Raw genomic sequence first — 14,817 nt, 5'->3', positions numbered from 1 at the left:
GAAAGACCTGGGAGTGAATGTTACCAGGCTACCAGTGAAGGGATATCCAGCACACCAATACCACATGGGAAACACTCCACTATCCACCACAGAGGCAGAGAAAGACCTGGGAGTGAATGTTACCAGGCTACCAGTGAAGGGATATCCAGCACACCAATACCACATGGGAAACACTCCACTATCCATCACAGAGACAAAGAAAGACCTGGGAATATATATCACCAGGCTACCAGTGAAAGCCGAATCCGTTCCAATCGCAGCAGACGGGTTAATGAATGCTCTAGAGATGGTAAGTAGTGAAGCTGGGAACGTTAGAGAAGAGATATTAAGAAGGATTTAGTGATACTTAATACGTTGCGCAGTTCAATCTTGTCTCATTAAAGTTACTGAAGGGACTGAGATGGCTTGCTGGGTATTAACAAGGGAGAAATAGATAATAAGTACAGATTATGGAAGGTAATGAAGGCTTAAACGTTAGAGAAGAGATATTTAGGAGGATTTTAGAGACAATTAAGATGCCAGACAGTTCAATCTTGTCTCATTAAAGTTACTGAAGGGGTTAAGATGACGTTGAGTGTTCAGAATATATTGTAGAAATGTTTAAACGAATACGATTATGAATCCAGGAACCAACAACATGAAGACGAGATAAAATACACATACTAGGAGCCCCAGACTGATCTCCTCCCCCTCCTCCTCCCATCACCAGCCGACCGAGTGAAGGGTGATGGCCGTGGTGATGGAAGGCCTGGGGGGAGGGGAGGGTAGTGAAGAAGGGGTGGGTTGTGAAGAAGGGATGGGTTGTGGGGAAGGGGTGGATGGTGGTGAATGGAGGAGGAAAGGGTGAAGAAGGAGGGGAGGGCAGTGAAAGAGGGAGGGGAAGAAGGAGAGGAGGGCAGTGAAAGAGGAGGGTGAAGAAGAGGAGGGAAGTAAAGGGGGTAGATGGGAGTCCTGCTTCCTATCCTCCCTTCCTTCCTTCCTCCCTGTCTCCGCCACGCCCCTCGTCAGTCAGCCGCCGTGTAACCAGCTGAATGAATGTTCTAAATAATTCCCGACACGAAATCAATCACATTCCGTGCTGACGCTGCTCGACACGAATATAAAACCGCGAGATCGACGCTCTTCAAGGCGAGCATACTGATGACGTAGTGAAAGTGTGTTCGTGACCCCGCAGAGTTTTGGACCTCAGGAGAAAAATCGCGTTCCATGTTGTAACCTGCACTCCAGCTTCCCAGTACCGAGGAGCAGGTGTTGGATGGAGGTATAGGAAGGCTCGTGTCTCCTCTGACCTAAAAAAATACAATGAAGTGGATACGAACGGCCTTGGTTGGCTGTTTGTCGCGTTGGTGTGAAATGAGTAGATTCGAACGAGTGTTATATCCTAACCTACCCTTACCCAAACTAACCTAACCTAACCTAACCTATAATTATAAGTCATCTTCATCATTTTTATCGCCATTATTATCATTACTATTACTATTAACAGCCATTACTCGTCTGCTGTAGAATAAGTGCCTTTTTTTCGGTTCAATCAGGCGGGTAGAACAGGCTTGGATATTCGTGGCAGTATTGTGAAAGGGGTCTATTAGATTCGAAGAAATGTCACAAGCTACGATGCCACTGAAGAAAAGTAGTATTGTAAAAGAATCTATATGAGTGAGGTAGATGTTGATGAAGGGGTAGGACGAGGAGGGGGGAGAGTCCATTGTAATAACTGTACGAGGCGGACGGGAAGAGATGTTGAGAGAGGGTGGCGAATGGGAGACAGAGAGGTGAGGGTTGGTGAGGGCGGGCAGAGAGAGAGAGGGTTGGTGAGGGCGGGCAGAGAGAGAGGGTTGGTGAGGGCGGGCAGAGAGAGAGGGTTGGTGAGGGCGGGCAGAGAGAGAGGGTTGGTGAGGGCAGAGAGAGAAGGTTGGTGAGGGCGGGCAGAGAGAGTGGGTTGGTGAGGGCGGGCAGAGAGAGTGGGTTGGTGAGGGCGGGCAGAGAGAGAGGGTTGGTGAGGGCGGGCAGAGAGAGAGAGGGTTGGTGAGGGCGGGCAGAGAGAGTGGGTTGGTGAGGGCGGGCAGAGAGAGTGGGTTGGTGAGGGCGGGCAGAGAGAGAGAGGGTTGGTGAGGGCGGGCAGAGAGAGAGGCTGGTACAGAAATTTTACAACCCCATTAAAGTAACAAAAATGGAGTATATGGAATAATGGAAGGAAGGAAGGGAGGAAGAAAAGAATGAAGGAGAAAATGATGTTAGAAAGAAAGGTTAAAAGAAGAAAAGGAAGAGGTGGGTATGGACATTTTTCATTACCTGGTATTTATGTACATGTAGCAAAAGTAGAAAAGATGGAACAAAGGAAGGAAGGGAGGAAGGAAGAAAATAATAAAACGAGAAAAATTAAATCAGAGAGAAAGCATGAAAGAAAAAAGAAAAAAAGGAAAGAATCAGAGAAAGAAAGAAATGAAGGAAGGAAGGAAGGATGGAAGAAAAGGAGGAGGGAGGGAAGGAAGGAAGGAAGAAAATAATAAAACGAGAAAAAAATAAATCAAAGAGAAAGGATGAAAGAAAAAAGAAAAAAAAGGAAAGAATCAGAGAAATGAAGGAAGGAAGGAAGGATGGAAGAAAAGGAGGAGGGAGGGAAGGAAGGAAGGAAGAAAATAACAAAACGAGAAAAAAATAAATCCGAGAGAAAGGATGAAAGAAAACAGAAAATAGGAAAGAATCAGAGAAAGAAAGGAAGGAAGGAAGAAAGAGAAAAACGAAGGAAAAAATGCTCCCAGAAAGAAAGGAAAGAAAGGAAGGAAGGAAAGAATAACATTACCATTATACGAACCAACCAAATACCAACCAAATTTTTGCTTGAGAGTCTTCAGATGGTAAGCAGTTCAGTTCTAAAACCACCTGCTCTTCCCCTATTCCTCCATTCCCTTACGCATGTCATCACTGCTCTCCCCTCACCAGGCACTGCTAAATCACCAAGTAAGTCCCCCATATACTCTCACCATCTCCTCGTCATCTTCAGTCACCTCACCATCAGCATTTCTCATCCCTTCTCCTCCCCTTCTCCTAGCTTCATGTCACTGTATAATACTTTTCACAATATGTTTGATGACTTTGAGTAAATTCATCAATCACCTGAGATATTGATCAAACTTCACTGTGTCATAAACGGTGCGGCCTAGAAAATTGATAGCTATATGTTTTTACTCACCTCGGTGAGATCTATAGGCCTACCAAATATGAACAAATCTGAGATGGGCCCGGAAAATCGACTTTTTTGGGGGTTGAACCGACATGGAAAGGCTGAGGGGAAACTCTACGGAAGCGTCCCACTATATTTGACACAGAAGACCACGCTCGCTGACCACATACTATATAGAGGGTCAGTCGGGTTCTAATGAGTGTTTCTTCAGGTTCATGGTACAGAGGACGGGCCAAATTACTACCAGGGTCACAAAACTACTCCTGGAAATACCCACTACTACTGTGAAAGCCTTGTCAAATATGTGTTCTTGGGCGGCGAAATGTCTTAAAATATGACTCCCTCACGCATTCCCAGCAAACCAGCGTCACTTAGACCCCTTCCCGCCACTGCCTGGGATCCTCTGCAACGCCTAACCGAAGCAGCAGAATCTAACTCTCTTGGGACGTAGAGAAGAAGGGGATCCCGTAACAGAAGAGACGAGGGTGACGAAACTAATGAAGAAAAAGGATTGTAGGGAAAGAGAAAGATAAGGAAGGGAAGGAAATAGAAGGCGGAACACAGCAAGCATGTCAGTATGTGTGTGTGTGTGTGTGTGTGTGTGTGTGTGTGTGTGGGCGGTACCTGTGTGTCGTGAGAGTGCGCGCTGGCTACGAGAGAGAGAGGGAGGGAGGGAGAGAGGGAGGGAGGGAGAGAGAGGTGCAAGAGAGAGCGACCTGTCACTGTTCTATTGGGAAGCGCTGGGGCGGGTGTGTGTGCGTGTGTGTGTTTGCTCTCTCTCTCTCTCTCTCTCTCTCTCTCTCTCTCTCTCTCTCTCTCTCTCTCTCTCTTCCTACATTCGCTCACTTCTTCTAAGCATCTTTTATCTCCTCCTCCTCCTCCTCCTCCTCCTCCTCCTTCTTCTTCTCCTCCATCTCTTCGTCTTCCTTTCATCTTTTTTTCCCTTTCCAATTCTTCCTCCTCCTCCTCCTCCTCCTCCTCCTCTTACTCCCTTCCTTCCTTCCTTCTCCTTTCATCATCTTCCTCATCACCATCATCATCATTATAACAGCATAGTGAAAGGTTGTTGTTGTTGTTGTTGTTGTTGTTTGAGTGTGTGTGTGTGTGTGTGTGTGTGTGTGAGAGAGAGAGAGAGAGAGAGAGAGAGAGAGAGAGAGAGAGAGAGAGAGAGAGAGAGAGAGAGAGAGAGAGAGAGAGAGAGAGAGAGAGAATATTGATCAACCTGAAAGAGAAAGAAAGAAAAAAAATATGTAAAGACAGAAATAAGAGGAAAAAGAAAAGAAAGAAAAGAAAAAGATCGATAATAATAGCAAGGAAGGAAAAGATAAAAGTGGAAAAGAAAATGAGGACAGAAAAAAATAATACCAAGAAAATAAAGGAAAAAAAGAAAAAGAAGGAAATAAAAGAAAAAAACAACAACTTGAGACGAAAAAGAGAAGGAAAAGAAGGAAAATGGAAAAGAAAAAGTGAAAAAGAAAAAATGAAAAAAAATAATGCGTGAAGGAGAAAGGGAAGAAAAAGAAAAGCTGGGAACGAGAAGGAAGAAAAAAAGAAGCAAAAGGAAGAAAAAAGGAAAAGAATGAAAAATCCAAATAGAAAATGAAAATGCCAAGAAAATAAAGGAAAAAAGATCGTAAAAGAGAAAAGAGAGAAAAAGATTGAAATAAAAAAAGAAAAAATCCCAGTCAAGGAGATATGAAGAAGAAAAGAAGACAAGGAGAAGAAAAGCTTAGTAGAAGTCGAAAAAAGGAAGAGAGAGAAGGAGGAGGAGGAAGAGGAAGAAGGAGAGGCAGAGGAAGATGACGGGAAAGAGGAAGAAGAGGAGGAGGACGAAGAGAAAGGAGAAGAAAAGAAGACAATGGAGGAAGAAAAAAAAATAACATGAAGGAAGAGGAAAAGGAAGAAGACGAAAGAAGGAAGAAAATAGTAATGTCGATGAAAATAAAGAAAAAAAGACAAGTTAAGAAAGAAGAAAGGAAGAAAATGAAGGAAGAAAAAGAAGAAAGAAGAGGAAGAAGAGAAAGAAAAGAAGAAAACCAAAGAAGGAAAAAAATACAGAAAAAAATATGAAAGAAGAAAAGAAGAAAATGGAGGAAGAAAAGAGAAAAAAGGAAGAAAAGAAGAAAAAATGAAAGGAAGAAAAATACAAATAATAAAAATATATAAAAAAAAAAATACAGAAAATAAAGAAAAGGAAGAAAAATAAAAGAGAAAGAAGTTGAGTTTTCTAAGTAAATAAAATAATAATAATAATAATAATAATAATAATAATAATAATAATAATAATAATAATAATAATAAAAATAAGGTGACATTCGATTAAGGAATAAAAAAAATATAACAGGAATTCATATTTACGCTTGAAGGTATGTTGTTGTTGTTGTTGTTGTTGTTGTTGTGGTGGTGGTGGTGGTGGTGATGGTGGTGGTGATACTCTGACTAACGTTTTTTTTTTCTCTCTCTTCTTCCTTCTATTCTCTCCTCCTCCTCCTCCTCCTCCTCCTCCTCTTTCTTCTTTCTCTATCTCTTCCTTTATTTCTGATTTCTTCTTCTTCTTCTTCTTCTTCTTCTTCTTCTTCTTCTTCCCTTTCTCTTGTCTTCTATACGATATATATTCTCTCTCTCTCTCTCTCTCATTTTCCTCCTTTTATCTTCTTCCTCTTTATCCTCTTCCTCTTCTTCTTCCTCCTCCTCTTCATTTTTCTTCCTCTTCATTCTCTTCTTTATCTTCTTCCTCCCTACATTCCATTCCTCCTCCTCCTCTCCTCCTCCTCCTCCTCCTCCTCCACCACCACCACCACCAATATCACCACAGTCGCGCACCACCAGCGTACACGTCACCACCACCACCTCCATCAACACCACCACCACCTCCACCAGTAAGTCATCACCACCACCTTCATCACCACTAACATCACCACTTCTAAGCCTGTTTTTGTATTATATAACTCTCTCTCTCTCTCTCTCTCTCTCTCTCTCTCTCTCTCCAGTCACGGTCGCCATATTGGAAGTGGAGAGGTGTGGATTCCTCCTCCTCCTTCTTCTCCTCTTCCTCCTCCTCCTCTTCCTCTTCCTCCTCCTCCTCTTCCTCCTCCTCTTCGAATAGTGGATTGAGGAAAGTTGGAAAGAAAGTGAAAGAAAGAGAAAGTGAGAAAGAAAGAGAGAGAAAGAAAGATACTGCGTGTTAGCTAGACTCTTCCTCCTCCTCCTCCTCTTCCTCCTCCTTGTTCCTCTTCTTCCTTCTCTTCCTTCTTCTTCCTTCTCCCTCTTTTTCTCCTTCTCGTGATGTGAAAAAAAGGAGAAATATTGAAGACAGGAAAATTTGTGGTGTCTAATCTCTTCCTCCTCCTCCTCCTTTTTCTTCTTTTCTTCTTCCTCCTCCTCCTCCTCCTTTTTCTTCTTTTCTTCTTCCTCTTTCTTTTTTCTTCTTCATCTTTCTTTTCCTTTTCTTTACCTCCTCCTCCTCCTCCTCCTTCTCTTTATTTCCTATTATGCCTCTTCTTCGTCCTCTTCCTCTTCATCTTCTTTCCTGTCCCTTGCTTCTTCTTGTCTTCCTCAACGTTTTGTCTTCGTCTGAGTATAATTTTCTTCCTTTTCTTCTTTTTTTGTGTGTGTTGTGAAATGACGGAAAAAAATCAATATTGCAGAAAAGAAAAAAAAGAAAAGAAAAAGGAAAAAGAAAATTGTGAGACGGTGAAACTTGAAAGCAAACAAAGAAACACATTAGAAGTAAGTTTTGGGTGTTGAATATATATAGCTTCTTGCTCCTCCTCCTCCTCCTCCTCCTCCTCTTCCTCTTCTTCCTCTTCTTTTTCTTTTTCAGTCTCTTCCTCTTCTTCTTCTGCTTCTTCTTTCTTGTTTTCTATTTCATTGGTTTCTCTCTCTCTCTGATTCCTTATTCCCTTTTTTTCTTCTCTCCCTTCTTTTTTTTCTTCCTTTCTTCCTTCATCCATTTTCTTCGTTTCCTTTTTCTTAATTTCTCTTTCTTATTATTTTCTTCTTCCTTCTCATTTCTTTCTTTCTCTCCTTCCTCCATTTTCTTCTTTTCCTCTTTTATGTATTCTTGTTGCTAGTGTCTTCCTTTCTTCTTCCCCTCTTCTTCTTTTTTCTTCTTCTCTATATTTTCTTTTTTCTTTATTTTGTTTTGATTTATTCAGTTTCTCCCTCTTCTTCTTCCTCCTTCTTCCTTCCTCTTGTTACGGTTCCTCCATCTTCTTCTTCTTCCTTTCTTCCTCCTTCTCTTCTTTCTTCTTTTACATTATCGATTCATTTTCTTGTCAGTCTCTTCCTCTTCTTCCCTTCTTCTTCCTTTTTTTCTTTCTTCTTTCATACTTAATCGGGTTCTTCTTTTTATCAATCTTTCATTATCTCCATCATTTTCTTCTTCCTCTTCTTCCCTTCTTTCTCCTTCTCTTCTTTCTTCGGGTTTTTCTTTTTATTAGTCTTTCATCTTCTCCATCTTTCTCTTCTTCCTTCTTCTTCTATTACGCTTCATTGATCCCCTTTCTTTGGGTTCTAATTCCATGTCTGGGAGGGCGTGACGGGCGTAAGAAGGGATTGAATGCTACACAGATCGTATTGGTATGGTCTTGGAATCCCTTATGTGACTGGATCTCTATCGCACTCTCTCTCTCTTCATTGTATTATTGTTGTTGTTGTTGTTGTTGCTGTTGTTGTTGTTGTTGTTGTTCTTGTTGTTGCTGTTGTTGTTGTAAAAATTACCTAAAACAGAGAATTAAAGAAGACAAAAAGAAAAGAAAAAAGAAAAAAGAGAGAGAGAGAGAGAGAGAGAGAGAGAGAGAGAGAGAGAGAGAGAGAGAGAGAGAGAGAGAGAGAGAGAAAGAGAGAGAGAGAATAAAAAGGAATAGGAGAGAGAGAAAAAGAAGAAAAATGGCTGAAAATCGATACTGAGAACTTGCATGGCGGAGAGTGTGTGTGTGTGTGCGTGTGTGTGTGTGCATGACCGTGTGTGTGTGTGTGTGTATGTGAGTGTGTGTGTGTGTGTGTGTGTTGGTAGTAGTACACACACACACACACACACACACACACACACAGGTGGAGGGAATCTCTCTCTCTCTCTCTCTCCACTGCGCAGATGGAGAAACAAAATGGCCGACGGTCTTCCTCCTCCTCCACATTCCGACTCTTCCTCCTCCTCCTCCTCCTCCTCCTCCTCCTCTTTTATTTCTTCTATTATTACCGTTTTTTCTTTTCTTCATTCCTCTTTCTCTCCTTTCTTCTTCCTCCTTCTCTTCCTCCTTCTCCTCCTACTCCTCCTCCTCCTCCTCCTCCTCCTCCTCTTCTGTTTCTCTGCATCCTCTTTCTTCATTACTTTTCTTCTTCCTCTTCTTTCCTCCTCCTTCTTTCTTCTCCTTCCTTCCTTTCTTCCTCTTTCTTCCATTTGCCATAACGTGTTTTCTCTATTCCTTCATTCTGTATATTTTCCTCCTCCTCCTCCTCCTCCTCTTCTTCCTCCTCCTCTTCCTCCTCCTCCTCCTCCTCCTACCCATCATTATCATCATCAATATTGCTTTTTTTCTTAATTTCTTGTGTGTGTGTGTGTGTGTGTGTGTGTGTGTGTGTGTGTGTGTGTGTGTGTGTGTGTGTACATGCGAAGCTTTATGGGCGTATCCGTATTTTTATATCACACACACACACACACACACACACACACACACACACACACACGCACTCACGCAAAAACACTCATTATCTCTCTTATACACCTCTCTCTCTCTCTCTCTCTCTCATAACAAGCATGGTCGTGTGTCGATGAACCGAAATCAATTGAATATAATTTATTCTCCTCCTCCTCCTCCTCCTCCTCCTCCTCCTCTTCCTCCTCCTCGTAATCATCGTTTTATGACATCCTGAAGTACCGCGGATCCGAGAGAGAGAGAGAGAGAGAGAGAGAGAGAGAGAGAGAGAGAGAGAGAGAGAGAGAGAGAGAGAGGGGGGTGGGGAGGAGGGAATGGGGGAGACGAGGAGACGTAAGAGGGAAGCTCTCTCTCTCTCTCTCTCTCTCTCTCTCTCTCTCTCTCCCAATGGATGTGAGGAAGAGAGGGGAAAATTGGGGAAGAGTGGGAGGAAAATTTCTGATCTTCCCTCCATTCCCTCCCCTCCCCCTCCCCCCTCTCCCCTCCCCTTACCTTTCCTCCCCTCTCTCCCCTGCCTGCCCTTTTTCCCCTCCTTTCCTTCCCTCTCCTCCCCCCTATCACTCTCCTCTCCTTACCCCCATTCTCCCTCCGTTTTTTTTCCGTGTGTGTGTGTGTGTGTGTGTGTGTGTGTGTGTGTGTGTGTGTGTGTGTGTGTGTGTGTGTGTGTGTGTGTGTGTACATCTCCCCTCACCCCCCATCACCCCTTCCTTCCTCCCCTTCATCCCCTCTTTCCTTCCCCTCCCCTTCCTCCCCATCCCTTCTCTCCCAATTCTTCCCTCCCATTCCTCTTTCAACATAAGCATATCAGTTTCTCCTCCATTCACACTCCCTTCCTTTTCCTCCCCTTCCTTTTCCCTCCCCTTCCCTTCCGCTCTTCACCCCATCACTTATCTCCCCTCATCTCCCCATCTTCCTATTTCTCTCCCTCTCCTTCCTTCTTCCTTCCATCCTTCCCTATCCCTTTTCGCCCCATCACTAGTAATCTCCCATTCACCCCTCCCTCCTTCTCTCGCCTCCCTCTTTCCCATCATCCCTTCCTCCGCTCCCCGTTTTCACCTCTTCTTCCTCCCCCGCCCCCTTCTCTCCCTCCCTCCTCCCCCCTCCGACAAATTGGTCACCTGGGGAAGAGTCATTACAGGTTAATGAGGTGACTCTCAGGTGTGGCTCATCCGTGGGAGAGAGAGAGAGAGAGAGAGAGAGAGAGAGAGAGAGAGAGAGAGAGAGAGAGAGAGAGAGAACTACTACTACTATTTCTACTACTACTACTTCTACCACTCCTCCTCCTCCTCCTCCTACTACTACTACTACCACTACTACTACTACTACTACTACTACTACTACTACTACTACTACTACTACTACTACTACTACTACTACTACTACTACTACTACTACTACTAAATCACTCGTATTACAGCCTTTTGAATATCATCACCACCACCACCATCATCACCACCACCACCACCACCACCACCATCACCACCACCATCACCATCACCACCATTATTCCTTCCCCTACCAGCACAGTGACAGAGGTGATGACTTTGGTGATGAAAATAATATAGAGAAACAGAGTGGTGATGAAATGTTATAGTGACTGACTAAACTGGTGATGACTTGTGTTGGGTTGTCATTGAGGTCATCGTCATCATCATCATCATCATCAAGCACCACCTCCACCACCACCGCCGCCAGCAACAACAACAGCAACAACAACAACAGCAAGACGGGTCGCTGGGCACACAAGAGGAAGAATACACCGATTAAGGGTAAGTTATTTTTTTGTCTTTTTTTTCTTCTTTTCGTAATTTTCTTTTTCTTTTCTTAATTTCTTTTTTTTCATCTTTTTTCTTCCTTTCTTAATTTTCTTTTTTTTCTTCTTTTCTTCTTCTTGCCTTAATTTTCTTCGTTTTTCTTCCTTTCTTAAATTTCTTCCTCTTTTTCTTCTTTTCTTAATTTTCTTTTTTTGTTTTGTTTTCTGTTCCACTTATCCAACAATGTTATTTTTTGAGAGAGAGAGAGAGAGAGAGAGAGAGAGAGAGAGAGAGAGAGAGAGAGAGAGAGAGAGAGAGAGAGAGAGAGAGAGAGAGTATTAATTAAACTAATGCTAAATATTGAACTATGTGTGTGTGTGTGTGTGTGTGTGTGTGTGTGTGTGTGTGTGTGTGTGTGTGTGTGTGTGTGTGTGTGTGTGTGTGTGTGTACAGGTGCAGGTGTTTGCGTGTGTGCGTGTGTGCGTGTTAGCTCATCCGGTTCCTGTTGATCGCTCGACCGGGAAGCTCATGAATACTCGAAAAGGTGGTCATGTGTACGTTTGTGTGCGTGTGTACGTGTGTGTGTGTGTGTGTGTGTGTGTGTGTGTGTGTGTGTGTGTGTGTGTGTGTGTGTGTGTGTGTGTGTGTGTGTGTGTGTGTGTGTGTGTGTGTGTGTGTGTGTGTGTGTGTGTGTGTGTGTGTGTGTGTGTGAGAGAGAGAGAGAGAGAGAGAGAGAGAGAGAGTGAGAGAGAGAGTGTGTGTGTGTGTGTGTGTGTGTGTGTGAGAGAGAGAGAGAGAGAGAGAGAGAGAGAGAGAGAGAGAGAGAGAGAGAGAGAGAGAGAGAGAGAGAGAGAGAGTGTGTGTTCGTGCGTGCGTGTCTCTTAATTGATGTACGCAATATGGTATGTAAATTTAATTGAGCTCTCTCTCTCTCTCTCTCTCTCTCTCTCTCTCTCTCTCTCTCTCTCTCTCTTTGCTTAGCTATTAAAGTTGCGTGAGGCAGTGTGGAGGCGGCGGAGGCGGAGGAGGAGGAGGAGGAGGAGGAAGAACAAAAGAGCAAGAAAAGAAGAAGAAGAAGAACAACAACAACAACAACAACAAGTAGATGATGAAGAAGGAGGCGGAGGAGTAGGAGGAGGAAGAGGAGGAGTTGGAGGAGGAGGAGGAGGAGGAGGAGGAGGAGGAGGAGGAGGAGGAAGAGTAAGACCAAAAGAGCAATAAGAAGAAGAAGAAGAAGAAGAAGAACAACAACAACAACAAGTATAAGATGAAGAAGGAGTCAGAGAATAAGGAGGAAGAGGAGGAGGAGGAGGAGGAGGAGGAGGAGGAGGAGGAGGAAGAGGAAGAACAAAAGAGCAAGAAGAAGAAGAAGAAGAAAAAGAAGAACAAGAACAAGTAGATGATGAAGAAGGAGGCGGAGGAGTAGGAGGAGGAAGAGGAGGAGGAGGAGGAGGAGGAGGAGGAGGAGGAGGAGGAGGAGGAGGAGGCTGGAATTGGCAAGACGTGGAGAGAGAAAAAAAAAAAAGAGATCAGACGATGGGAGATTAATGACGAGAGAGAGAGAGAGAGAGAGAGAGAGAGAGAGAGAGAGAGAGAGAGAGAGAGAGAGAGAGAGAGAGAGAGAGAGAGAGAGAGAGAGCAATTTTGTCTCCCTTTACTACTAACAGCTGTCTTTGATTACTCATTTATCCTCCTCCTCCTCCTCCTCCTCCTCCTCCTCCTCCCTCTTCCTCCTTCTTTTTCCTATATTGATTATTCTTATTTTTTTCCTCATTTATTTTCAACTTTGTGGCATTTTGTTTTTTCCCTCATCTTCCTCCTCTTCCTCTTCCTCCTCCTCCTCTTCTTTTTCCTCCTCCTCCTCCTCTTCCTCTTCCTTCATATATTGATTTTTATTTTTTTCATATATGTTCAACTTTGTGGCATTTTGTTTTTTCCCTCCTCTTCCTCCTCCTCTTCCTCTTCCTCCTCCTCTTCCTCTTCTTCCTCTTTGAATTTTCTCTTATAGTTATTCTCCTTTTTTGTGGTGGTGGTGGTGGTGGTGGTCATAGTAATAGTAGTGGTAGGCAATCTTGGTAATGGTTTTATTGTTGGTGGTAGTGGTGGTGGCGGTGGTGGTGGTGGTGATGACAATGGTGGTGGTGGTGGTGGTGGTGGTGACAATGGTGGTGTTGGGTGCGGTAATTGCTATAATCCATCTCCTTCCCTGCCTTCGATGGGTGCGAGGAGACTTGATCGAAGTTTATAAATGGATGAAGGGCTTTAATAAGGGGGATATTAATTAGGTTCTGATGGTAAGAGAGCGGGGCAGGACACGTAGCAATGGGTTCAAATTACATACATTCAGATTAAGAAAAAGACCCAGGCAGGAAATGGTTTTCTAAAAGTGGTGGATGAGTGGAACAGGCCTGGCAGTCATGTGGTGAATGAGTGCCAATACTAACAGAGTGGTGGATGAGTGGAACAGGCCTGGCAGTCATGTGGTGAGTGAGTGCCAATACTAACAGAGTGGTGGATGAGTGGAACAGGCCTGGCAGTCATGTGGTGAGTGAGTGCCAATACTAACAGAGTGGTGGATGAGTGGAACAGGCCTGGCAGTCATGTGGTGAGTGAGTGCCAATACTAACAGAGTGGTGGATGAGTGGAACAGGCCTGGCAGTCATGTGGTGAGTGAGTGCCAATACTAACAGAGTGGTGGATGAGTGGAACAGGCCTGGCAGTCATGTGGTGAGTGAGTGCCAATACTAACAGAGTGGTGGATGAGTGGAACAGGCCTGGCAGTCATGTGGTGAGTGAGTGCCAATACTAACAGAGTGGTGGATGAGTGGAACAGGCCTGGCAGTCATGTGGTGAGTGAGCGCCAGTACTAACAGAGTGGTGGATGAGTGGAACAGGCCTGGCAGTCATGTGGTGAGTGCCAATACGATGGATATGTTCAAGAAAAAGTTAGAAGTAAATTAAATACCGAAGGCTTCCATATGCTCTGCGGGCCTCAAGTGAATGTCGAAAAGATTGAATCACCAGAGCGGGCACCCTCGTCATGAGCCAATAAGTTTTCTGTTGCCTGCATTTCCCCGTTTCTACGTTTCCTTAGATACGTGGATAATGATGGATTGATGGGGTCGCTTCTGCCGTGCGCGTCGGTGATATAGATAGATAGATAGACAAGGATCATGAGGAAGGTGGGGTTAGGTTCACAGGAGCTGCCTTGTACAGACCAACCGGCCTCTTGCAGACTCCCTATTGGAATACATGTGTTCTTGTGTTCATTCCACCACCACAAGAACAACCAAAAGAACAACACTACCACCACCACCACCACCTATAATCCCTTCCGGCTCAAGACCCCCCCCCCCACCCCCTCACCAGCCCCATCATTACTATCTGGATGGGAACAAAGAAGGGAGGAGGAGGTGGAGGAGGAGGAGGAGGAGGAGGAGGTTGTAAGGGTGAGGAAGGAGCAAAATGAACAATGGTGGAGGAGGAGGAGAGGAGGAGGAGGAGGAGGAGGAGGAAGAGAAGAACAGAGAGGAAGGTAGATGAAAGAAAAAAATCGAGAAAGAAAAGCAGAAGAAATAGAAGAAGGAAGAAGAGAAGAACAAGAAGAGGAGGAGGAGGAGGAAGAAGAAGAGGAGGAGGAGGAAGAGGAGGGGAATTTAGCCAGATTGGAGGCATTACTGAGGATTACGGAAGGGGAGGAGGAAGGGGAAAAGTAAAGGAAGAGGGGAGGAAGGGAGGGAGGAGGAGGAGGAGGAGGAGGAGGAGGAGGAGGAGGATGAAGGGAGTAGACAAACAGTTTACTGATTACAGGATTTACTAACACGTCTTCCTCCTCCTCCTCCTCCTCCTCCTCCTCCTCCTCCTCCTCCTTTATCTCCTTTCACATCTCCCTTCCTCCTTCACCCTGTTTCCCTTTAAGATATTCCTTCCTCTTCCTCTTCCTCCTCCTCCTCCTCCTCCTCCTCCTCCTCCGTCTCCATACCTAATAAATGACTACCTCTTCCTCCTCCTTACCTCCCTGTTATCTGTTTTCTTCCTCCTCTTCTTCCTCTTCCTCCTCTTCCTCTTCTTCTTATTCTTTATTCTTTTTGTTTTCCTTCTTTCTTTAACGCCTATACTTTTTCCCCCTCCTCCTCCTCTTCCTCTTCCTCCTCTTTCTTCTTCCTTCTTTCTTCTCCTCCTCTCATTCTTCTCTTCCTTCTTCCTTTTCTTTCCTTTACCC

At 44.3% G+C, this 14,817-nt stretch overlaps 1 protein-coding gene across 1 annotated transcript in view; it reads left to right on the top strand.

Moving 5' to 3' along the window:
- Positions 1 to 6,797: 6,797 nt before the first annotated feature.
- The window catches only part of LOC126981203 (transient receptor potential channel pyrexia-like), a 38,725-nt gene continuing 30,705 nt past the window's right edge, over positions 6,798 to 14,817 (top strand). Inside the window, exons 1-2 of the mRNA XM_050832001.1 lie at positions 6,798 to 6,913; positions 10,364 to 10,610. Coding sequence (XP_050687958.1) covers positions 10,454 to 10,610 — 157 coding nt within the window. The 5' untranslated portion in view covers positions 6,798 to 6,913; positions 10,364 to 10,453. The remainder of the gene's footprint in view (positions 6,914 to 10,363; positions 10,611 to 14,817) is intronic.

The sequence above is a fragment of the Eriocheir sinensis genome, chromosome 47 (assembly GCF_024679095.1).
Source record: "Eriocheir sinensis breed Jianghai 21 chromosome 47, ASM2467909v1, whole genome shotgun sequence".
In the NCBI taxonomy this organism is placed as follows: domain Eukaryota; kingdom Metazoa; phylum Arthropoda; class Malacostraca; order Decapoda; family Varunidae; genus Eriocheir; species Eriocheir sinensis.
This window is presented reverse-complemented; position numbering and strand designations above follow the sequence as displayed.